This window comes from Synchiropus splendidus, chromosome 2 (genome assembly GCF_027744825.2).
Source record: "Synchiropus splendidus isolate RoL2022-P1 chromosome 2, RoL_Sspl_1.0, whole genome shotgun sequence".
Lineage (NCBI taxonomy): Eukaryota > Metazoa > Chordata > Actinopteri > Syngnathiformes > Callionymidae > Synchiropus > Synchiropus splendidus.
In genome coordinates, this window is record NC_071335.1 from 8,764,654 (window position 1) to 8,790,836 (window position 26,183).

At 44.0% G+C, this 26,183-nt stretch overlaps 1 protein-coding gene across 3 annotated transcripts; it reads right to left on the minus strand.

Moving 5' to 3' along the window:
• Window positions 1–332: 332 nt before the first annotated feature.
• Window positions 333–25,559, minus strand: LOC128754894 (FERM and PDZ domain-containing protein 1-like). 3 transcript variants are annotated; one of them, XM_053857855.1, is made up of 16 exons: window positions 25,310–25,559; window positions 18,029–18,142; window positions 13,189–13,308; window positions 12,665–12,822; window positions 11,172–11,274; window positions 11,022–11,067; window positions 10,217–10,321; window positions 9,185–9,280; window positions 8,914–9,039; window positions 8,397–8,516; window positions 8,100–8,236; window positions 6,938–7,157; window positions 6,670–6,852; window positions 6,436–6,580; window positions 5,069–6,361; window positions 333–4,827 (listed from the first exon to the last, which is right to left on the minus strand). In XM_053857855.1, exons 3-16 carry the CDS (start codon window positions 13,302–13,304, stop codon window positions 1,640–1,642), a joined length of 6,036 nt encoding a protein of 2,011 aa, XP_053713830.1. In that variant the 5' UTR covers window positions 13,305–13,308; window positions 18,029–18,142; window positions 25,310–25,559; the 3' UTR covers window positions 333–1,639. The 3 variants fall into 3 exon arrangements, with proteins under 3 accessions (XP_053713830.1, XP_053713831.1, XP_053713832.1); XM_053857856.1 differs by lacking the exon at window positions 25,310–25,559 and adding an exon at window positions 25,159–25,239; XM_053857857.1 differs by lacking the exon at window positions 25,310–25,559 and adding an exon at window positions 18,242–18,493.
• Between the last annotated feature and the right edge of the window lie 624 nt (window positions 25,560–26,183).

Below are 26,183 nucleotides of genomic sequence, written 5' to 3' on the forward strand. Positions count from 1 at the left end.
TTCCTAGAATAGTTGGCCATTTCATTTGGCCACGAAAGCGTCATCTCACGTTTCAACTGAGGTAAGTTGCCGAGCAGAGGTAAACGTCTTAAGACAAGTAATCGATTCTTCAGCAAAGTCACGCAACGTGAAATTGATTAAGGGAGGAAAGTCATTGCAGTCAATCAGACGCAAGGAAGGCGGTACCTTCCCCTACCATCCTGAGATTTGCAAACATGCAAACAGCATCAGTTTTAGTGAGTCACTTTGACAAGCCTGATGGAGTGAAGTGACGAGTGCGTTAGTAATAAGCAGAGAAGACACGTCTGAAAAAAGACACCAGGACACGACCTTTAATGGTGGGATTCAGCATTTGCAAGAGCAGACATCACCATTCAATCATACACTGATCAAATCCCTGATTGGTTGAACCATGGGGCTCTGGCGTCTAAACAGCATGCTGAGTGACCACGCTTTCTCATAGCAGCTTGGACAAGACAATTTCAGTTAGCAAAAATGATACACTTGCAAAATAAATCATCTGGATTTAAATTCTGCGAGAACCAAGACGTTGATGAATACAAATGTGTTTCAGCAAAGATCCAGATATAAGTCAAGATGCGGTCACATACTGCACTGTATTCCCAGTGAAACTATATCTTGTCATGTCTTCAGTGGCCATGCAGATCTAAAGTGAAAAAACTGAAGTAACGTTCCAGGTATAAATGCTACTAACAAATATGCACAATAACGCTTTGAGATGACTTTCAGCCAGTGATGTCCACGATGAACTGCAAACTCAAACAGGCGGAGCTGCTTGACAACACGAGTCATGTTAGTAAATCTGTAGTTAAAATGCACTTGGTGTAGGAGAGAGAGAGACTGCCTCATTGTCTTCAGATGCGCAGCTGAGCCATCAACCAGCTGTGAAGTTATAAGACATCAAGTCACAAATCCATGCAGCCGACACCTGGACGTGGAGAATTCTATGAGACGATAATATGGGCTGCTATTTCACTTTTCATGAATCCATACCAAACATCTGTGCAATAAAGATTAAGATTGTGCAAAGAACATCTTGTCACCGGAACTGTTACTGGCCTTTATATAAAGTCTTATATGCGCATACGTAAGCATTCTGCTACAAGAGGGAGATAGAAAATGCTAAAGACAGCTTGAGTTATGTAATTTGAGTTGATACTTCCCACCACTCTTATATTTGGTTTTGTAAACACTGACGTTCAAAGAAACATTCTCTGACTGTCAGGCAATTGTCAACACACGCCATCAGTGAACCACCTTTGAAGAACAGTTCCTTTTATGTGCTATAAATGATTAAATATCATCTTTTGGGGGGCTTTACATTCTTTACTTGAGTGGAAACACTGCAGTTTATGAAATCGATAAAGAGAATACATTCAGATACATCGATTCCTTGCTACTGGAATGAAAATAGGTCGTTTTTGCAGCTCACACCACAGCACAATCTCCACCGGCAGTATCATGCTCACAACCACCAGACACTTGACACGCTCAGCGTTAACGTCGGCCATTATGGAGTTCGGTGTGCTTCAAAGACTAATTCACCTCAGCATTTGTAAAGGTAGAAAAAGAGCCAGTGTCACTTCACTGTTTCGAGGACAGGTGGTTGACTGTCCACTCAAAGTGCTGTTAAAGTGCGGAAGAGCTGAGTGAGGCAGAAGACTGAGGCAGTGAGTGCAGTGCACTGTTTGGCGAGCAGCTTGGTGCTCAGGTCCTGGCAGCTCCGCTTGTTGCTTACCCTCTCCGCTGCAAGACAGAAATCCCTGAATGATCGGGTAACATCTGTCAGACCAGACACTGCTTCAGCGTTCCTTCTGTCACACCGGTCACAACCAGAAAACCAGAGACATATTCCTGACAAATCAACAAGGGTGCGGAAACTGTCAGCCAGCGACTCCAGTATGCTTTCTGGACTCTGGCCGGCCCCCACTACGTCCTGACAGCTTGACATCAGTTTACGCGCCTCCATTTGGAGCAACCGCTTGTTCTCTGTAAAGTGGGCTGGACAGGTGTCCCTGGGGTGGCGGCCTCCGTAACATCCTTCAGAACGTTCACCTAGATGACTTTCCAGAATGGAAAGTAGCTGATCAACATCTACTCTGAGCACTTTGAAACCAGCAGGACAGTCCGGGTAGCGCTGCTGCCCCAGCCGACTGATGGGCTCCTTCTGCGTCTGAGGCAGGTAACAGTCCGAGGCATGAGAGAGTGGAGAGAGAAGTGGGCTGAGTTCTGACGTAGAGGGGGAGAAGATGAGGGAGGGCGGACACGGAGGGGAGTGGGCGGTAGAGGTGGTGAGAAAAGATGGAGTAAGAGATGATGTGGTGAGAGGAAGAATGGCTCCTGGTGCAGGAGTCACGCCTCTGCTGCGGCATGAGAACTCATACACTGTCAGCTCTTCATCAAAGCTGGCCTCGCTGCTGAAACAGTTTGCATAGACAGCTGGACAACCGCAAGCATCCAGTGGCATCTGCACCCCATCTGCAACAGACTCACATCCAGATGCCAGTGCTGAAGAGAATGACTCTGGCTTCATAGACGGAGATGCCAGCCCCTCAGTTTTGGGTGAGTCTTCACATAATGTTACCATGCTGCTGCAGCTTGAAGAAACAGTCAGTGGAGCGTCTGTGTCCAGCTCTGCGGCGCTACAAAAACCCATCAGTGGTCTATCACTACTGGTCCTGCCACACTTCTCTGAGTGACTGTGAAAGAGCAAGCCCGGCCCATTCAGATTCTGTGTGGTCACCACAACAGGAGAGGGCTTACAGGGCGACTGAGCAGTAAAATCTTGTAAATGTTCAAAAGGCTTGACAGTTGGCATCAGTGATTCTGGAGCATCTTTTATTGGCCCCGGAGTGTCCAGATCTGGGCTATCTTTTCGGAAGATGCTTGCTATTGAGGTTGGCGGCCTTGTTATTGGACCAGGTATATTTTTATTGGGTCCAGCTTCAGTTCTTTGGTGTGATTTTGGTTCAGCCTGCACTGGGTGGCTGTCTACATCCACCAACATCTTCTCAGATTCTTGACTGGGGCAGAACCTGTCAGCAGCTTTATCTGCTATCTCACCATCTATGTCAGAGCCAGTTACTGTCGCATCAGAGTCATCTGACTCCATTGGCTCTGCATCAATTCTCAGATCGATTGTCTGTGTGACATCATGGACATCTGTTAGTTTGATTGTTATTTCTTTTTCATCTTTGACCTCACCCAGACATTGTTCCTTAGTATTTTCCAAGCCTGCCTGGTTCAGGGACTCTTGAGAACGAGAAAAATAAAGTGGTAAATTTATTATCTTCTCATGAAGTGTTGATGCTGACAAGCGGCCCATGATAGTAGGGGAACATGACTGGACAAGAAGACGAGTTGGAGAAGACAGTTTGGGGGGAAAATTGTTGCATGGCAGGCTACTTTTTAATCTAACATCCAAATTAAATGAAGGAGCAATGACTGAAGATGCAGCGCCGGAGTTTGTAATGTCGGTGTGCGGATCTGGATTTCCTCTTCTGAAAGCTTCGGTTCTCATTTGCTCATTTTTCCCTTTGGCTGCAGAAATGATCGACATATCAACAACAGAAGCCAACTCTTCTCCAGCAACATCTTGACAAGTAAAATCGTCATCATCGAAAACGTTGTCCGAGTTGCTGCTATCAGTAATTTCGTCACAAGCATTCAGCTCAAGATCGATGTCACATAATTCTTCATCTTCACTAACACTGTCCAAAAAGGTTCTGATTGGAAGGTTCTTCAGCTTCTTCTCAAATGAGGTCGTTACGGCGACCATGGTTTTGTTCCTGTTTGCTGAACTCACACTTTGGAACGTTTGCTGCGGTGCTGCAGGAAGCAAAGGTGACAGTGGGGGGGGAGGTGGTGGTGGTGGTGAGACAGAGGGAGGCACTGAGTGGACTTCAAGTTTGTGTTCCTTTGAGATCAAGTCTGGTCCTGCTGCAGTCACGTACCCTACTGGTTGTCTGTCCGTGACAGTCGTAGACGGCGTAGACAGAGCATTTGAGCTGATGTGCCATCCAGTCCCAAGCACTGATCTTGTTGAAACCAGTTGGTCAGAAGTCCCACTCTCGTGACACGTGTCATGCTTTTTTCCTCCCTCGCTGTTTAAGTCCAGAAAGAAATGAGAAGCAAATATTCCATTTTCTGTCAATCTGGTCTTCTCCTCTTCGTCGATCGCCCTCTGGCCCTCCCCTTCCTCTTTTCCATCTCCCTGACGGTCAGCGCTTTCCTTGCCATCAGGATCTACACGGCAGCGAACTATGTTGATGGAAGGAGGGCCGGCTTCGAGGTGCTCTGTGACTGACTTGGACTCCAGAGATTCAGGTTCCATTTCCATATCTTGCTTCCTGTTTTTGTTGGGCCCCTGAGGGTTATGTTTTTGAGAGCCACACCCTGATATAGAGGAAATTGGTTTGGATTCAAGTTGTGAGGGCTCTCCTTCAGAGTATATCAGTGAGGACACAGTAACACTTAGACTGTGGGTTTGCGCCGATGGCTCAGGTTCTGAAGTCACCTGGAGATCATTCCTGCAATCAATGCCGTTGTTAGGAAGTATGCACGACAGTGTCTTTAAACTCGGGTCTGGATATGACACTGTAGAGGTGTAAGCTGTTTCCATGAAGGAGCGGCGCTTACGGGATCTCTTTCTCAACTGGAACAACGTTTCTTTACCATCTACAGGCGCATAGTCGTGTGTTCCATCCTTATCTGCGTTGGCATCTCTTTCTTCATCCACAACAGTGACGCTGATGTCATTTAGGCTCAATGTGCTCAGAAAGTCCTGTTTCATGTCTTTTGAAAAGCCTGCAAGGGAGGACAAAAAGACATGTTTAAATGCTGCATACAACAAGAGACAGCAGAGAACAGTAGAAACCACCCAGGCTGCACAAGGTGAATGAGGTACACAACATGGTTTGTAGTGTACAAAAACCTTCTTTTATAACGCAGCACATGCACTGCACTCCCACAAGATGGCAGTATTGTTACTGCATCGGGCTTTACACAGTACTGCATTCTATTTTGAAAAGAATTTCCAGGAAATCACCTCGAAGCACGTCCTCTGACGTCTGGTCTTCCTGTGAGGTGAAACGATCATTTGCATCAAAGAATTCCTCATCCGAGCTGCTGTCCCCGAAACCAGGAGGTGGCTGCAGGATGGGAATTGCTTCCACAGCAATGTTTGTGTCGCTCTCCAACTCCTCTTCTTGGAGGTGACTGTTAAGGCTGCGTGCACTGTCGGGGGTGATGTTGGAGCACAGGTTGTAATAGCATCGCGCATCGCCTTGATTAAAGTTGAAAACAAACTCCATGTTTGGTGATGGATGAGATGGAGATGTCAGCTGTCCTTTGGAACTCCCTTTCCTGGGGATCACACCACTCTCACTTGCTCTTCTCAAAGCATTGTCCATCTCAACCTGCATCATTTCCCTTCTTCTCTTCAGCTCTTCCTCATTATTATCCTCCTCCTCGTCATCTTCACTCGCTTCTGGAGGGCTGGGCAAGAAGTCGATAAGGCGGGACAGCTCAGCAAAACACAGTGTGTTGTCCTCAGAGCAGGAAAGACCTAAACACTGTCTGCTGGTTGGACTAGGAAAGGCTTTTGAGAGTTGCGGAACGGCTTCGTCGCCCAAGCGTCTGTGACTTTCAGCTTCACTGTTGTCCTCTGTAAGGCGGAGAAGAGGATGTGAATGAGCAGGTGGAGGACTGAGGAGATGCGTTTCCGAATGTGTGTGAGAGAAAGGATGGATCTGAAGCATACTGGATTGACTTTTTGTAGTTTTTTGATGGATTGAAGATGAGGAGCATGAAAGCAAGTCGTCTTCCTCCAGGGCATCAAGAGAGTCACTGGACTGACTGTTAAGGAAATGAGAGTCGGTTTGACAGGAGTCTGAATTTTCTGACGGCTGGTCTTCTGCCACTCGTCTGTGGCTTGAAACTTTCCTTTCTGCATCTCGTGTGGGCCGCTTAGTCAAACACTGTGAGCCACTGTCAGTTGCCGTGTCTTGCATTTGCACCCTGTTCTCATTTCTAACCGTCTCATCCTTGTGCTGCGCTGTGTTATTTATACCTTGTTTAAAGTTTTCATCCTTCAAGGTTTCCTTTTCCGTGTCAACATCTTTGTCTTCATTCTCTCGCGCCTCAGCTCTTGTTTTTGTTGCCATTTCCTTGATAATTCTGCTTCCTTTTCTGTCTCTGTCTTTCCTCTGTCTTCTGTCTGGGTCTGAAGAAGACCTGGTGCGCGTATATGGCCGATCATCACGGGACACGGCAGTGATCAACGAGTCCATGTCCAGGTCTGCGGAGCTGTCTGACTCACTACCACACCTCGAAACATAACCTGGGTGACAGAAATCAAACACTGATTCAGACATCCATGAGAAAAATGTCATCAACTGATATGGTTCCAAATACCTTCCTCAGCTGAAACTTTATGTTTCTGTGACATATCTGGCCACGGAAAGACGTTCAGGTTGGGGTCAACAAAGACTCTGCAGTAACCTGCGATCAAACAGGACATGTCCTTGGCAGCCGCTGATTCCAACAGTAATGTAATGGGCTAAGAGAGGAGAAACCACATGAACATCGGGGAAAGGAAGTCATGCTGTCATCATTACGAGGATGAAAAATCCTGGCCTCCTTGCCCACCTTGATGTCCTGCAGGTAGATTTTGACCAGGCTGACCTTCTCAGTCTCAGGAAGCAGCTCAATTCGTGTGATGCTCGTAAACTCGGTGAGGTTGGACAGGATACTCAGCTTATGGTTGACCACCTGACTAACACCATAGCGTGCCCCCACCAACAGGCTCACCATGGACTCCCTGTCCTGCAGCTGCAAGGTGGGACAGACAGGGAGGATCACAATATCAGTCAGGTTTGTTTTTCCTTATGTCTTCAGAGAGTGCAATATTCAGTACCATCATGGTGGCACTGAATGACTTTCCCCCAAATGACTTCAGATCACTGAGCTCCTCCAGGTAGTTGATCCGTGCCTGATTGACAGACACACTTTTCTGCTTGGGATCATTCTGTGAAACGCTTTTCTTCATGTGATAGCCAATGGCCTTTCTTAGGTCCTTCTCTCTCATGTTCCTCAGCAAAGTAGGTGAAACAAAATTCTCTATGCCCCACGTCTTCCTAAAAAAAAAAGACAGGCATGTCATCATTGCAAATTTGTACGGAGACCCAACAACAAAAAACCTGGCACTGCAGGGTGACATGACTCAGATGGTGGACAGATTTCAGCTATGGATGAGTGTCAATAACTGGGTTTTCCAGACCCTTGAAAATGTGCAAAATAAAAAAACAATAGATAAATAAATAAATGATTTTAAAAATCCCAATTACAAATCAGCACAGCTCTTGAGAGAGCAGCATTATGTAGCACATGCAGTCAAAATACCCAGTTGGTGGTGTCACCATTGTCACAATACCTCAATGCCAACTCTTGTCACTGCACCTAATTTTGTCTAAGAAAACTCTTTTGTTTTGCAAAAAACTGGAAAGGAGAGCCAGCTAATGTGTGCCTGAGTGAGAAATTCAACTTCAGGTATTAGTGTGTAAAACTAATCTTAAATATAAAGTCAATCTGTGTTTACAAGTTGTGCATAAAAAAACTAAAAGTTTGTCTTTATTTTTTTTCAATTTATGATAATTATTTACAATTGTGTTTTTTTTTGTTAGTTTTCTATAATAACCTTGTTTGGGAGGAAACATCCACACAGTTGTCTGAGTAGCGTCCACTCATTTTGGAGATTACTGACTCAAATAAACAACATGTCTCATGTCAAAGTCTTTGCTACCATTTGTTTTCTGCGGTTGCAGTTCTTATCCCCTGAGATTTACTCTCTGTCCTGGCTAACACTGAAGAATGAACGGTAAGTCTTAGCACAACTGAAAAACACAAATATTTGGAGAAAATGTTGCACTTAAAAATGCTGATATAGTAGTGTGGCGATATTTTCTTTAACCCCAAGTAGTAGCCTCAGTGTGATTCAGGTGCTGAGTAAACACTGAAAAGCGCGATGCAACAAAAAAGTTGACCCTTAATTTAGAGCACTACAGCGCTGTAGTTCTCACGTGATGATCTTCAGGTTTGTCTTTGGCGATTGTCCACAGCTGGAAAGTCTCTCCTGCATATGCAGGGCTGCAAGACGCAAGGCTGTGTTGCACCTCATTTCTACAGCGAAACGCTCCTGGAGCACATCGTTCACCCCCTGAAACAAACAATGTGCATTTCAATTTCCAGTAGATGAGACAACTTCTTCATTCCATGTCTGATTAATGCTCCATGACTGATCCTCAAATTAGAATATCATTACATATTCCATCTGGTTGTCAACTGAATTTGGAAGACAAAAGAAATCAAACATATACCTGCAAGTAAAGGTACTCAAATGCTGTTGGATCCTCTCGTAGCAAACTCTGTGCATTTACAGGAAGAAAACAAACGCGAAACAGGCATCTGTAATCGTGCGCCTCTTTTTTTTGCACCACCTGGACACAGCAACAGATGGAGGATTTAAACAGTTGCTCCAGCGGTTGTGTTACTCCAACTTAATAGGCGAAGATGACAGATGTGTAATCATGGAAGGTTTTAATAAAACACCCTGCAAATAAGCAGCTTTTCTTTATCATAGGTACTAGTTGTGGGACGTCATACTGTAGATAAACCCAAATATGTCCTACAATGTGCATCCCTCTCTGTGGGATAAAGATGAGAGCTGACAGCCTCCAACAGAGATATCCTCATCCTGCAATATTCAAGGCTGTAGAGGGAGCTCAAGTGCAAAGTGTTTCAATGCTGGTCAGCGCTTTCAAATGATGAATTGCCTTGCTGTCAGGATATTTAGTGCAAGAGGGGTGCTGCGGTGTTTATGTAGAATGCGTGTACCTGCTGTATTCTTTCTTCCTCGTGCAGAAGCAGTAGTTTGGAGACACTGTTCTGCTGCTCCAGCACCAGAGAGAAATGCTCTATATGGCTCAGGGAAAGCTTTTCCTTCAGTGTCATCACAATATCCTGCGGCATAAAAACATTATCTCAGCCGACCATATCAGGTAACTAGAGAATGACCTTCACTAAACAGTAAATATTGCAAGTGAAAATGGATCAGATTTTTATGTCCAATTTCTTGCGAATAAGAAACTCTATGACTCAGTTTCACCTTAGCTGTGGTGCTGGGTTCAAACTTAAAGGCCTTGGTCTGTCCGTTCTCCAGGTAAACCTTCAAAACATTGGGCAGGAACAACAGCGAGTTCCCCTAAAAACCACAGAAGAAGGTAAGGTAAGGTAAGGTAAGGTAAGGTAAGGTAAGGTTAAGTAAGGTAAGGTAAGGTTAAGTAAGGTAAGGTAAGGTTAAGTAAGGTAAGGTAAAGTAAGGTAAGGTAAGGTAAGGTTAAGTAAGGTAAGGTAAGGTAAGGTAAGGTAAGGTAAGGTAAAGTAAGGTAAGGTAAGGTAAGGTAAGGTAAGGTAAGGTAAGGTAAGGTAAGGTAAGGTAAGGTAAGGTAAGGTACAACATTAATAAAAAAAACCCCAAAGACATGAGTTACGAGTTAACAATGGGAGTGCAAACAATTAAAGTGCAACTGGGAGTGTGGGTGGGTGTGTGTGTGTGTGTGAGTGAATAAACACTTAAGTCCCTGAGATTTCAACGTCTCACTGCCCATACTATGGTGCAGATAGATGGGGCAATTATTCATTTCAAATCACATTTAACCTCAAATACTTTGAATGATGACATCACCAAAACTGCAACAATTAAGGCTACTGTCCTCTTTTTATAATGAATCACAAGTTTAGAGTCCAACAGCAGACAGTGGGCAGGATGAAGCGAGTATCGATCTGCTAACACTAATGGATGCTCAAGGTTCTGTTGATTTCTTCATCCTGCCTGCAACACTGCACATTGCAACTCTTACCAAACGCAAGGCACATTACATGTTTTAGTTTTGACATGTAAACAAAAAAGAATTTCAGATCCGATCTGGGTTTCAACTAGGGTTTTACTTTTTATGTAGTTAAACTATAGTCACTTTAATGCAGTTTTTAAACGATAGTCTGAGACATGAAAATTGAATTTACTGCTAAAATAAACTTAATCTACAATTAGGAACCTCTGCCATGGATTTCTGTTGTTTATTGTAATATGGGAGAAAGAAGACGGCGTTAGGTCCATCATGCAAAGACTCACTCTCACCTGAGAGTGTCCATTGACTTCCACTTCTTCTGCAAAGCGAACTTTTACTGGGTTGGATTTGAGTTTTGCTCTCTTCTCTGGTGTGATGAATGAGGACTTTGGACCCTGAAAACAAATGCAAACTCAGTATGTACTCACGTACATCTCACCCAACACATTTGCAGGGGACCACCCAGAGAGGTGCCAGTTACTTGCAGCGCACACATTCACACCCAAACAAAGTTCATCCCTTTTTCGGACACAGTGGCCGCCAAGCCCAGCCTCCTCTGATGTCAAAGCTTTGTGGGCTAAGAGTGTTGATTTTTATTCATACTGGGTTTTCCATTATGGCGTTAATGCCGTTTGTGTGTATGTTTTCTTGTCTCCGCAGTTAAGTCCATTAGACACTGAGACCTGTGAATCTGACAGCAGAGCTGCAGCAGAACATTACTGAGCAGTAGTCATTTATCAAGCCTCTCCTCCGACTCTTCAGAGAAAACAGGCATGTTGACACACTCACTGGGATTGTTGGGGGTTGTGATTGCACAGTTAAATGGACGACCTGTCAATGTGTGAGGTTGGTTGTGGCTTTTGCAAGTGACCTTGGTGACATGAGCGTTGTTAGCATTGACCCAGGACATTGACAAGCGAATTTATGTTCATGAGGCAACATCCAAACCTTGAAACACTATAAGGAATGAGGCACATACAGGCGATCACACACAACCATTTCCCTTTCCATCTTCTCTGCCTACTGTGTGCGTCTGTGTGTGTGTGTGTGTGTGTGTGTGTGCATGCAGCCTGCATGCATATGAAAAACACTCACCATCATTGTTCTGAGAACAGTCATTGTCAAGGTATCCTGACACTCCCTAGAATAGTTAGACAGTAATTAATGAACCATGACTGATAAACAGTAAAGGATCTGTTCACATTCAATTGGGTTGCATGAGCAAGTGCAGTTCTGTGTAAAGACCTGATGATTTCAGCAGCCTGCTCCGGGGTCAGATCATCGACAGCAACGTTATTGATTTTCACAAGCTGGTCGCCAGGGACGAGTCGGCCATCTGCAGGACCACCTGGACACAGAATGTGAGTGGAGTTGTCAACTTGATGGTTTATTTTTGGCTTTATTCTTCATGCATCACACAGCGAATCAGAATATTATGATTGTTTTGCAATCCTAAATTGTTTCACAACATTCACTTCTTAAACATATGCAAATGTTTTTTCTAAAGTATAACAGTAGTCATTTGCAGTCATCAATGTTTGGCCTGCTTGTGCAAAACCGATCTGCATGTCAACGCATACTGTAGCCACCATTCCAGTGACTCCATAAAGGGAAGGCACTCTGAACTGGAAGGGCCCAGACACATGATGAGTTTCAAAATCAAATGTGACTTTCTTGTCGGAGACCCCACATATGAAGATACAAACACACTACATGGAAGTGTGCTCTTCATAAGAGGAAAATCCAGAAAGAAACATCAGAATTATTTTTCTTGGCCCAACCGTTTTGAGAGCAGATTGAGAGTCCTTAGTCGGAAGGTGCAAAATCAGACAAACACAGCCAGTTTACTTTTCTGAGTCTCAAGTGAGCAACATACTGTAGACCAGGCCCTTAATCCTATGACTGAGGGTAGTCAAACTTAAAGTTTGGGGCTGTAAGCACACCCATCCATCCCAACAGGTTGCACCTGTCACCTCGGGTAACAGAAAAAAAGTCCAAGCCCTCAATCGACACTAGAACCTGGACTATGTCTTGAGGTGAAGCCAACTATATAAGGTCCGCACTTCGGCTATTCTCTGGCCTAAGAGGCGACATCCATGACAGACGGGCCAGTTGAGGATTCTTGGGCCAAGCCCTTCCTGGATTGGTTCCCAATCTGACAGCATCCGACCTTCTTAATCTCTTTCACAGGTGGTGTCGCTACCTGAGAGAATGGATCCATGTTGAGCTGCACTGTTTTTTTTTATTTTGTTCGTTTATTTAGGCACACTGGCATGACATGTGGGAGTGATATAAAGATAATATAAAATGTCCTTGTTTTATATAAAGATGGGTCACAACCAGCGCCAAATAAATCACTGCCACCAATAATCTGGATGAGTACACAGACACTGTGACTTCATGCAGTAAAGCAGGCCCTTCATTTCATTCTGGAGGAGCTGGACTCCCCAGGAACCTATGCCAGGATTCTGTTTGTGGACTTCAGCTCTGCTTTTAACACAATTCTTCCAGCTCTGCTTGAAGCCAACAGGTGGATTATGGACTTCCTGAAGTCAGTGTGTGCGGCTGGGGACGACTGTCTCGGACACTCGGACCCTCAACATTGGGTCTCCTCAGGTCTGTGTTCTCCCTCCATGGCTCTTCTTTCTGTACAGCAACTTTAATACTGTACCAATTGTGCATACAGCACGCCTGTCTGATCACATACTCACACCATCAAGACAAAACACCTGGAGTACCTGGAATGACATCTTGCACTAATATGGGTGTTTCGGTTGACAAGGTGAGTCCATGAGAGCTGAGATTTGAATCCCGCTGGATCTGAACACTGAAACGGAAGGGGTAGTTCCTCTGATCGGAACTGCCACGCTCCCCAGTCTTGTTCTCCACTCGGTCCCTGCAGATCAAGAACATTTTTCAAAAACGTAATACCATGTAAAATGTGTGTGTGTGTGTATCTTTGTGCAGGCATGTTTTGCCAGACTTGAGTACCTACCAAATGTTGATAAAACACCGTCTTGTGAGGACATTTTGCTTTGTGAGGACATTTTGGCCTGTCCTGACAAGGTTTAAAGGGTGAGAATGTCACTAAGATGAGTTTATTATAATTGGACGCATGTTTGTCCTGCTTTAGGTCAGCTATTTGTTTTGATGGTTAGGTTTAGGGTGAGAGGCTGGGGAAAGCATTATGTCAATGAGAGGTCCCCACAAAGAATCGGTGCATGATGCGTGTGTGTACTGAAAAAAACAGAAAAAAAATTACCGACTTAGAGAGTGGGACCTGCTGCCCAAGTCTCTGGACCGTCGCAACCATCGCCCCACCACCTGCTCAACCCTGCTAGTCCGGCGGGACGGGGAGCGGCTACGGTCCTGCTCCATTTACCTGCCAAAAAAAACGAACACTTATCATGCTGACATGGCTGTGCCCACGATGACATCACTTGTTTTGCTTCATTCTGCCAAAAGCACTTAGAGATGAATATGAGAATGGTGGTTTGCATCATCAACATCAACACCAAAATCAATTCCAGATCTGCTACCACACACAAGTGCCGCTTTTATGTGTCTTTTCATTGTACGTAAATCCCATGTGGTCTCCTTTCTCTTCTTAAGAGAAAAAAACCTGTTGTGGCGCAAGGCTTAATACACCACATTCTCTTAGAAAAATCAACCAACCTCACTCCCATGAATCGTAGAAAAACTCAGATGGTTGGAGTTACAGATGATTTCCCTGAATGGACAGTTGTTTTATGGCGCATTCCCAGCTGAGTCCAGCTGCAGATGGAGTGTTGGGTAATTGATAGCAGTATTGACAGCACTATACCCTGCCATGGGTCAGGCCAGATTGTTTGCCGGCGAGGCGGTGGTTGAGGATTTAAAACCCAGTCCTTGCCTTAGTTTGAAAGAAATGATTTCAGGATGCAGAAGCATAATGATACATTACTGTCAATTAATTAATAGTTTACAATGAATGTTTCAATACACGCCAAAATGAATCTCCTGCACGCTGAAGGTTCGTACTAGCTCTGGACCCATGAAACACACCACACCTAACTTTGAGGCATAATGAACACCTAAGCCTAAACACCTAAACAAGTCGGAAACAAGTGCAGTGCCTTAAAGACGAAAGACTATGGTCACTCGACATATTGACCCAAACTGCTGACTCTCCAGTTACTACCGTGTGGCAGCCAAAATGATCACTGATATGACTGCATCCCCCCAAAATTTCATCAACTCCAGAAATACCAACTACTACCGTTATGCTTGTAGCTCTGATTAAGGTCAGACTCAGGACTTGAGTGAAGTGAAAACTACCATGGGATCCTGGAATCCAGATTATATTTGTTCGAAAGATTATAAGATAAGATATAGTTATTTGATGGTCCGGAAGCTTGAATGTTATAGTCAAATGAATTGTGTCTGAACAGAGCCGGACGAGTCTTGAACGGGACGGGAGGATAATTCAAACAAAGAAATAGTCAACAAAACAATTCTGTGCGTTGGCATGACAAACAAACATCCATGCTGAAATAATCCGAATTTGGACACTTTAATTTCGTAAAAGAACGAGTTAAAGAGCCATTCAGTAACACAATACTTAGAATTAAGTTAACTTGTTCATCCAGGGTGAAATACAAACCCAAATTAGTCATTTCCATTAGGTCCGGGTCATATCCCAACAAACCAGATTGAAGATGCAGGCATGGCAATACTCCGACATTTGGTGGGAGGGGATGAAACCTATTTTTCACTGGAGGATAAATGAGACTTTTCAGGGATGTGAAGCAGTAAGGAGACCACAGGTTTGAACCATGACCTCATGACAGCACCATTCTGGGTGCTGGCGTTCATAGATGAGGATGACGAAGTTGAACATGATACATATATATACATATATCCAAGGGACACTGTACCGCGACCACTGCTAAATAAAAGCACATGCTGACCTTCTTCACAAATTAAAGACGTTTTACAGCAACAAATCGGAAGATCACAAGGATGTACAGAACCCGATACAAAACTTTGAGTCCTCTGCATTATCAGGGAGCACAGTATGATGTGAGCCGTCAGCATCTCAAACGTGTTCACTGAGCTGTACAAGAGCAAGCATTGTGCAGTAAAACATTCCTTACAGTGAAGACCGCTGCTGCTGATGTCACCATCCAACAATTGAAATCACTGAAATGGGTAAACAAGTAGTGAGACAAGTGAAGAAGAAATTGTCTAACCGCAGGACATGGTGATGAAAGTGCTGAGTGACAGTCAGGCAGCAATATCTCCTCAGGGATCTAATTGACGTCATGAGCCCATTACCCTTCCATCTGTTTGCGAGGACCTCTCCCCTGCTTTTCCTTTTTGATGCCATCCTATCGGCTTCTCATGTAGCACATGCCATTCATGCTCTTTCTCTTTGCTTACAGGAAGTCTCTTCTCAAGTTACACAGTCTGGAGTGGACTAACCGAGCGATCCGCCAACAAACTGATGACAATTCACAAAATTGTACATGGACTCACACATGCAGCAAATTGTTTAGAACTCCAAAAAGGAAAGATTTTCTCTTGACAACCTATATGTTTAACCAAATATTTACTCTTAATCCTTGTTATTTACTTTTTAATCCATGCCGACATTTCTTTTAATTATAATGCATGCAGCAAGATATGTGAATTTAATGGCAATATTTCAAAAGTATGAACTTCAGCAGATCATTTAACCAGTATTATTATTATTATTATTAAGAGAGCTTCCCTCACCGTTACATTTGCCGCCACTTTCTAGCAGCCTTGATAGCCCATCATGCCAACTTAATATATATACCTTGAGCACAGTCGACGCAGTGCTTCTCTGATGCTTTTCTTGAAGTACAGCTACTGTACACTAGTCCCTCCAAATCTCTACATATTGAATAGGGCAGCACCAGTCGATCAGACGGGCCGTCTGACAGTTACTATGTCATCATGATCAGCCAACCCCATGACAAATACAGACCTGTTTTTTTTTCAAATACGATGCTATACATATTAATACACGAGCAATGTTATTACCCTTACTAACGTTACATCACCATTTGAAATTGACAAAAGTTAAAAATCTCACTACTTGTGATACTGCAGTCCCTCCTGCAGACTTGCAGGCACAGACAGCGAGCCAGCCAGCCAGCCAGCCACGATGGCGGTAGATGGGGAATACTCCTCCGTCCAAGAAAATACCAACTGAATTGCAGTTAGTAACGTGTATATATATATATATATATATATATATATATATATATATATATACGTTGCTAGCCGTCAGCATCTCAAACGTGTCCACTGAGCTATATATATATATATATATATATATATATATATATATATATATATATATATATATATATATATATATATATATCTCTGAAAGTGAATTTATATTGATCACATCAGTTCATCAAAGTGCACAAGACCAGACCATATAGTATTTCCTAGTGCCTGCATTGTGTCCCTGTGCGCAGTACAGCTACACTTTTGCATGACTGCATTTCCTTACCTCCTAACTGTGTGGCACATCTATCCATCAAACCCACAGGCAGGCAGTACTATAACTGATTTGATGCTGGCATCAATCCCATAAACTCATAAACTATTGTATAAATGAAAGGTCAGGAGATATTTTGGATTTGATTTAGCACTGCACCGACCCAAGTACATAGATGATATATATGTGAACATAAGTCTTGCTATCTGACAAGCCCACTGGGCCACAAACTGACATCATTGGAGAGGATAACTGGGGGAAGAGGGGAAATCTGTGCACAGTATTCTTCTTCCTCAGCATAGGACTACTCACAGACCAACTCCTGTGCTCCGTGTGCCAGAAATGTTCCCTCATAGAATCACCAGAATCATCAATCACATTAATCTACAGTTCTTCCTAAAATCAGATTTGTCATTTACCAACACAATGGTCATCGCAGATGTATTTTTGAATAACTGTACTGCCCCCTCATGTATGGTACTATGTTAACAACTTCACAATAATAACCAGTCAAGTTCTCTTGGATAAATATGTCCATCTTTGTCAGACTCAACCTGCATCTCACAGCTGTCACGATTCTCCAAACAATTGTCTCTGAGCAGACAATGTAGACGCTCTCACTGGTCAACAGCATCCTGTCCCTCAATTTCACTCCACTCATTGCAGCATGTTCGGCACACTCACAGAGCCCAATACAGTCCATGCAGATACATTTATCGCTATATTATAGGGTTCAAAACATCTGAACAGAAGAGATACATTTCACCAATGAAATAGGTCAATCTCTGCAGGGGTACACCAATTCTGCACCATGTATCAGTTCACTTTGCTCCTAAAGCTAGTGTATCGAGCGCAAAATCAACAGGTTTGTGACTAGAAAGAGACAGTTGGAACAGATCGACAGTAGACCGTTTGAAACAAGTGTTAAAAAAGTTTAATACTTCAGCGAGAGAATGTAATAGGATGCTTTTTTTGGGGTCACAGGAGCTACCTGCTACCTGTTATTATGTATTATGTATTATATATTATGCTACCTGTATTACAATCCTTCTACCCTATAGGTCATGCTAAAAGGTGTGAGTCAAACATTCTTATCCTAAAAGAAGAAACTTGTTAATCGGTAGTGAACAAAAGTAAGGAACCACATGGTAAAAGTTGGAGTTTTAGTAGATATTTGGTGGCTTTATGAGCTGCCAGTACCTGGAGTAATGACATGCCATACAAAAGTTTGTGAACTGTTTTAATATAAGAAATAAATGCAAAACCAGTCATGAAAGCATTGAAATCTCTCCCAGCTTCTCGGTAGAAACAACAGCATGGATGGGTTCCAATCTAACACAAATGTTTGCATAATGTGTCTAATGCACACAAACACAGACAGACAGAGAAGGAAAATGGGATTACTATGTGCGCGTGTGTCTGCAGGCTGTGAGAGCGTGTGTGCATCAGTTGAGCCAGATTAGACTGAGCTCCACCTTAATCTTGCTGGTCTGGAAATCTCCTGCATGTTCAATCGCACTGTCTACCATTGGTTCACTTTGCTGTTGGAAAATCAATGACACTCACTCTCTCAGACAGTACAAACCTGCTGCTGGCCCCGTGCGTCAGGGCTCCATGGAGGCACTGACTACAGCCTCTTTCTGCTTCCATCTCGTCCAACGTTCAACCAGCAAGGATCAAGTTGGCACGTCTTCATGTCCTGTTGAAAATATGACACAGAACTAATCAGTCAGGATTAAGACCAAGGGCATGTTGTAGGAAGCAGCTAGCTGCCATTCAAAACAATGGAGGGACGTACAATGATCAGAGAAAAAGAAAAGGCCGGGTTCCAGCAAAGTAGGAGGGGTTTGTCCTCAGTCGAGAGCGCTGTTTGTGGAGTCCCACTCGCCCCAGCTATGCTCTAAACAGCATCCATAATTAATGGTCCCCTTACAAAGCCCTGGGAAAGAAGAAGCGGGCAACTTCTTGAAATCCCTCCTGTCACCTCCACCTTCCGCTAAAATGATTGTTCAGTCGCATTTGTCTTTTATGTCTCCCTTGACCCTCACTTCTGAAAAAACCTCAGCAGTTGCTCTTCTAGGTTTCACTCTAAAAGACTGACTGAGTGGCACATGACAGCCCTACCACCAGTCTCCTTTGTCCCCAAATTCAGCGGCACAACCGACTCAGCCGGGCTCCCTTTTCCAATCCATCTGCAAGCGATTACCTCCCCGTTCACCAGTCGTACAAACACATGCTTCTGTGACCATCTGAGTGGCTCCGTTCAACAAGGTATTTGATTTTGTGAACCTACTGTATGTATGTTTTTATAATGTGGGAGTATTGGAGTTTGTGTGTTAGGCAAAGTGCTGCAGACATGAATAATGTATCTAGATAATGCAGCTGCTTCACTCTACCAGCAACTTACAGGCAGAACGAAGCATGAAGGATGACAGAGAAAGAGAGGGAGACAACTATGAGGCTGCAAAAAAGCCCTTGTGATGTTAACACATGTATCTTAAAGAGATTTGTGCCTGGTTTAACATTTAGCTTGGACTGGAAAAAATCTAAACATAAAATTGTTTCTAGTGCACTGGAAAAGAAGCCAGATAACGTGTCAATAATCTCTGTTCTTTTCTGTGATGAGTGAATCACATTTTCAGTTGGATCAAAAGTTTCCCCTTCTTGGTGCTGTGGGAAGCTTCACTGTACAGTTGGGACAAGGGTCAAGACATTTAGCGTCATCCCGTACAGTTCCTATCCTCGTCAAGCTCATGGTCACATGTAGCATCACAAGCAACATAATGATGACACCAGCCGTCTTTGTCAGGAAATGCCATGGGAGGGCAAACTCGTGATTCTATTGAAAGCCAAATGCATCAACACACAATGTGGAGGACACTTTCTGTACCTTGTGAGAGATCTGATGAGTGTATCATCTGTTCTATTTTCATAATATTGCTTGATGAGTATGATCATTTTTCCATCTAGTTTCCCGTTCTTGAGCAAGTTGTGGGCCGAACAAAATTTTGATGTTCATCTTAATGCAGAAAGTAAGAGCCTGTGACACGTCTGATTTCATTTTTTGTTTTACTGTTGTTCAGCACTGACTTAGGCTCAATGTATTCTCAAATGGTCAGCCACTTTCCCTTCTTTCATTGAATGCTCTTCAACTGCAATAGTATTTTGCAAGTTTCACGATTCCTTATTTATAATCTCTAATGTCAGAAAACGGCCCTGTAAACGGCAAAACTTTGTGCGTCATTTCATCACAAAGAATTTTGAACTACATGTACTTGAAGTTCTTATGGGCCACATAAAATGACTTGGCGGACTAGATCTGGCCGCCCAGTCTTGAGGTTAACACAGATGAATACTAGCTCTGTGACACTGAAATCTGACACGTATGTGCTTTTCGCATGCAAAAGGAAAGCAACTTCAGGTGACAAAAGGACATCTTGTATGTGGAGACACTGCAGCAAGATTGCTTCTGATCAGTCAAACTGTATTTTTACTGAAGAATGTATGACAGAATAAAGGAAGAAGATGATCTCAAACTGATGCAGGTTGATCAGGAGCACACAGTTGTATCCATCAGGTGTCTGAAGATTGCTGTCAAGACTTGTCTGTTGCAACAAACTCCTACACCCATATATATGGCCCTTCTGACATTCAGTGGGACAGCCCTGCCCACTCCATGGACTGCCACAGGCGCCACGAGTCCAGGGGCGGGACTAACCTTCAGCTACCACCAATGGCGACACTGTAGTGAAAAGAACTATTGAGACCATTCACCATTTGAGCATAGGCTCAGTGTCCATGCGGGCGTACGTCAACTGGATTTAATGGGGAGCCACAACAACTGAGGAGGAAAACGATGAGTTGCAGGTTCTAGACAAACTCTTAGTTGAACATGTCGGACCTTGTATGTTTGACGTAGAGAAAATAGAGTGGACGATGGTTGACAGACAATTGCACTGAACTCAGATGAGACTTGAAGTGTGTGGGCCTGTGTTAACTTGTTTACCCAACTTTGTGAGGACAATTCTGACAAAACACTAGCTTTGTAGGAGGTGTGTGTGTGTGTGTGTGTGCATAGAAACATGTTGAAATGAACCAAAACATGGGCTTCACAGAATCATTTGACACAGAGTCAAAGCTCTCATGCATGTGGACATCAATCTTCTGGCAGAGCACAACTTTTGCAATGCTTATAGTCAATTAGCTGGTTGATCATGAGTGGACCACAGGAAAGCATGGAGGTTATTTCTCTGTTTCTCTTTTCCTTCAGTGTGACATGAACTTTATTGCCAATGTCAGTGAGGATCCCACCAACGAGGAAAGTGCTTTGGTACATCGTGCAATAATGATCAATGCATCCTAGCTTCGTGATCAGTCTGATGAGGTTTGGAATAAAACACCCTCAGCATCAGGACCTGCGACCGATAAGAGGCAGTAATGACCTTCTGTCTGAAAATAGGGTTTGGATGAAGGGTCACAGAAGTCCTTCACCAAACGACATGCACTTTGAGTTCACTGACAAAGCTGTCAAATCACTCGCTCTCTTAGTGGAAGGTAAGGCCAGAAGAAGAGCCGTCTTCCGAGACAATGAAGTGCCTGCGTCGAGCACCAAGGAGGAATCATTTTTTAACCGGATGGCTCCTTACAGAGACCCGGCCAAAGCCTTGGTGTCCAGCCGAAATGGCGGCAACAAACACATTCAATGTGGAGGCCGCCCGGCCCCTGTCCAGAAGCTCCTGCAGGAAGGACAGGACCTTGGCAACAGAGCAGCTGTACGCTGCCCCGCTGTGTACCAGCTAGAAAAAGCACTCCATTTGGAGGTGTAGAGTTTATGAGTTGCTGGGGCACGAGCGCTCTGCGCCATATGAATGACTGCGTCCGACAGTCCCATGTCCAGCAGTCTCACCCTTTCAGCAACCAGACCTTGAGGGGGTGGCCCAGTACTGGACGGGATCGAAACTGACCCTGTACCAGAGCCCTGTGAGAGTCCAGAATCGGCCAAGGGGGACCCATCGCCATGCTGACCAGATCCGGAAACCATCTGGTCTTGGGACTGTCGGGGGCCACTGTGATTATCGTTAGCTTTTGCGTCCTTACTCGTAGAAGGAACGGCATCATCAGTCTCAACGGAGGAAATGCATACAGTATTCCACGCGGCCATGTTGCGTGGGCTACAGCATCCACCCCGAGAGTGGGGTTGTCCAACGCTCTCAAGGAGAACCACAGCGGAGCGTTGGTGTTCTCCTTTGACGCAAATAGGTCCGCTACTGGGACCCCGAAGTGAGTACAGACCACCAACACGTTTTCCAGACACATTCTGTCCGCGTCCACGTTTAGCACTCCTGGAACATGACGTGCTCTTGAGAGGACGCCGAAGTCAATATGCGAGGTGACACTCGATCCATTCATGCCACAGTCACATTGATGGTGGTAACTGCGTCCGTAGCCCCAGCTGTCCCGGACCCCCACTTACCACCACTATGATCTTTCAAGCACATTCATTCGAGGCAAGTTCAATAAGGTGTCTTTTGCATAAGGACACAACAGCAATGAAGCCAGATCGATGGATGGCCCGCTCCAACTTGAGCCACTGTTGCACTACTTCATGAATAAAGTATGAAACTTGGAAAAAAAGATGAGGCTGTTTCTTGACCCGGTATGTCAGCAGAGAGCAACACAAAGGTCAGCACATAAAAAAATAAAAGGGGGTAAATGAAGACTTTTATATTTCTCAAAGAAATTGTCAATAGAAGCTACGTTGTGAAAGTGTTCACACTTGGAGCGATAGTTTCTGTGTTTCTAGATTAATGAACGTGGCCAGGCACACTAATGTTGGCGGTATCTTGATGTTTTAAATCAAGATAGAAGAGTTTTAAATCATAATATTGTCTTCTGTTCGCCATCATTCACTGGTAATTATTGACATCCCATACACTTAAAAAAACATTGTATGTTGCATGATAGGGCTCATGGGCAGTCTGACTTTATGTGAGATGAACTAATGCAAATATTGGTAAATTGTTTGTGCTAAGCCCACGCCAACTGTGCAGAAACAGAAGGCCATTCACACAGTGTGCACTCATCAAACAATCAATGAATGAAACATACATACAGCAGTTCAAAATGCATTATAGATACTATAAATAAAAATCATTACTAAACTATTGATAAATAAATTACTTACAGTTAGGGATGCTCAGATCGATCGGCCACCGATCATGGTCGGTGAAAACATGAAAAAATGGACGCACCCCTGTATTCACAGCAGGATGCCCTAAATGTGCCTGTACAGTGCGTTGCTCATAGTGTCATCACACGAGTTTGCATGGAAAGAGTGTTTCCGCATGGGAATTTCACCGAATATGATGACATTTTTTCTCAGCTTCTCTCTGTTTTTCAACACTTAGCCGTAGCTTTGTTTTCCTGTGTAATCTTGCGGCTATTCACATCTTGCGGCATGGAAGTGCGCTGTGATTGATGGCATGACAGGAGGAAAACGCAGATAACTTCCAAACTTTAAACAATCGTTTGTAAAAACTATCTCACACCTTGTTAACCAGAGGAGTATTTTGGCATGTCTTTTGGTGTGAAGCTCCCTCCCCAGGCTCCAGTGTCAGGGAGTGTGGCAGTTGGCTGCACGACACACAGCGCTTGCCGATTACGAGCAAAATAGTTTAACAGCAAACAAAATTCATTAAGTCAAGAGGCCAGCCTTTACAAGTAACATCCGACTTACGACCAGCTCGACTTACGTCCACCCATACTGATGACCACAGCCAGCAGATGCCAGCAGATGCTTAGTTTTTTTTTTAATTAAATGTCTGGCACTGCAGCATGTAGCAGTCCGGCAACATGTAAGACAGTTATGGCAGCACAGTATCCCAGCATCTCACTCTCACACATCTACCACTACTTGTACCTATAACCCTCACGTTGGCTATTTAGAATGGCATTCGACTTACCGATCCCAGTCGTAATGTGTGAAAGTTTAGAAAACATATACACAGCTGATACAACTGTATGCTTGTTTAGCATAGATACAGTGGTACCTCGGTTCTCGACCACAATCCGTTCCAGAAGGCCGTTCGAGAAGCGATTTGTTCGAAATCTGAATCGATATTTCCTATTACAATTAATGGAAATAGAAATAATGCATTCCAAGCCTTAAAATAGTCTTTTGTAGGAGTGAATGTAGAGTGTCTGCTGCAGGTGCGCTGTTCGTCTATATGTGTGGCCGCTGCATGTGGGAGGGGTTGCCGAGTGAGTGACGTCTCTCCAGAAGTGAAGAGGTGCCCGGTGCGTGTCCAGCTCTGAATGTGCGGTTCTTTGCAGTTTGGCTGTGACAAAGTCATAAACCAAGTAACGCTCTGTCCGAGACTCGCCTCATCCCTGTCCCAGCTCCAGCAAACAACAGGACATCAAATCCTGGAGTGTGAGCTCCAGCCTCGGAGGTGTGGAGAGCGAGCACCTCCCCTGTGACACTCTACCACGGTCCTGTGCGGCGACATGAAAGGTTTTACACCTCGATAAAAAGAAAAAGCAGTCAGTAAATGTAGCTAACGGAACACATCTGCATACAGAGGCTGCGTTATACACAATAAGAAAGGATGGCCGTAATGCCAATAGTACGTGAAATTATTCTATCAATATTCCAAAGTTGGAGATATATCTAAACGTCTCATGGTTTTATACAGTGGAGTGCAGCAAAGGAAAGGTAGACTCTGAGTCAGCGATCTGTCAGCTAATACAATCTGATCCAAAGGCTCTGATGTGCCTTACTCAGCAGAAGTGCGAACAAAGTTGTTTTAACCAGAGTGACAAATGCTTCAATACGGAGCCACTTTGTTGGGCTACTTTTGCATTGCTTCGTAATTTGTCCAAAAGAGAGGAGTCTGTTTACTGTCGTGTGTAATGTATGAAGCCAGGTTATATAACAATCTTTATTGATGTAAGATCAAGCAGTGCACATCATGTGGCTGGCTGACGGTGTGTGTATTGTTGGATGTGTATGGCCAAAATGTCTGTACAGTGGTAGAATGGCACACCCAAGTTTTCATCCAGTATTAAACTTGACAAATACAAAGCATCAAAAATGTAGCCATGCCTAAAAATAACATCATAAATTAGTAAAGTCAGGGAGGGTCTTCTGAGCGCCATGAGCCTCATAATCTTCTTCTGTTTCTATTCAGTGCTTTTGTCACGTCCCACATATGTCACACGGAACAAGCAGCCACGACCCACGCCTGCATTGTACACTTCCACTCTACAACATGTCAGACAGGGTCAGAAACCCGAGGCTGGGACGTGATGCAGCAAATATTCAGAGCACAATTGTGTTGGAAAAGCATGCAACAGCATTGTGTAGCATGTGGATGCGTGTGTTTTCAAACATGTACTTGTGTCTCCTTGCAGTCATGCATTACATAACACATTTTGGTTTTGAAGACTGCTTGTCGCTGTCTTCATGAATACTTGAACATTATTTTGAAGAGTCGGGGACTGCCTGAATTAGTTGGTCCCCGTCTGCTCGGGTGAGAGGCGCTCACGGCCCTACGCCTTGCTGTCCATCTGTCACACAGCCCTCAAGTCTGCACACCCTCCCTTAAACTTATACCTTTCAAGGTAACGACTGGTTAAGACTCGGTGAGTCACCAGAAATATAATTCAGTCGCACATTGCCGCAGATTTGGCACAATCCCGAGACAGAATTATTACCTTATTGTGAATGGCATTTGTTCTGAACGTTAGTTTGCAAATACAATCCGAACACGGCAGGCGTCGACAACAGCTCTCTGGTTTGAGGTCGAGTGTATGTGCTTGACAGTAATGCATATTAATCTGGAGTAAGGAGGTTTGAACACCTTACCGACTAACGGGTGTCTTCTATCCTCTTAATCCGCTTCTGAGCGCGGGGCGGGACATCCACACTGTCCTGCCACCAACTTACAAACAGCGTATAAGAAAGAAATAACGAAACAAAATGAAAAAGAAAAAAGAAAAAACAAAAAGAAGCGCGGAAGCTGTCACTCATCCATCACACCTGCGCGAGCATGAGCATCAGTGCGACGCGAACCCTTTCCAGAGACGAGGCTGACGTCCCAGAGCAGGTGAGTGGCCGGGAGCGCGCACACTGCTCGTCTCAACAGCCTCGGCCCCTCCCGTGTCTCGTGCATACGCACAAACAACGTGCACATATACACGACAACAGTGTCGATGTCGCCCCTACGTGGTCTTATATTGTAATTACAATGTATTTACTTCTGTATTGCAACTTTTTTGCACGCGCTACAGTTGCAACTGCCTTTGCATTAACATACTTTATTTAGATTAATTAGATCCTCCGACCAAAGGCATGTAAGACACAAGTTGGTAAAACATTAGTATACAATATATGCTGTCTACCGATGCAACACCGAAATGTTAATGAATCCTAGTTGTTTACTCATGAATCGTTGCAGTTGTGGACAAACAAACATTTTACGGGAGAGAATACCAAGTGACTTTTCCCGCTCTGGTTTCTGTGAAATGCAGTGGACGCGCTTGCCAAATTTCAGTGATACGCAATAATGAATAAGACAAAATGGCATGAAATAAAAGCTTATTGTTTTTATCCAACATTTATTGTAAACTGCAGAACAAATGTGTTCAACTTCAGACACGTGGCAGATACAACCTAGATCTGGTGATATATTAATGTGAATAATTCCTTTTTAATGATAATTTGTCAATATGGACAACTG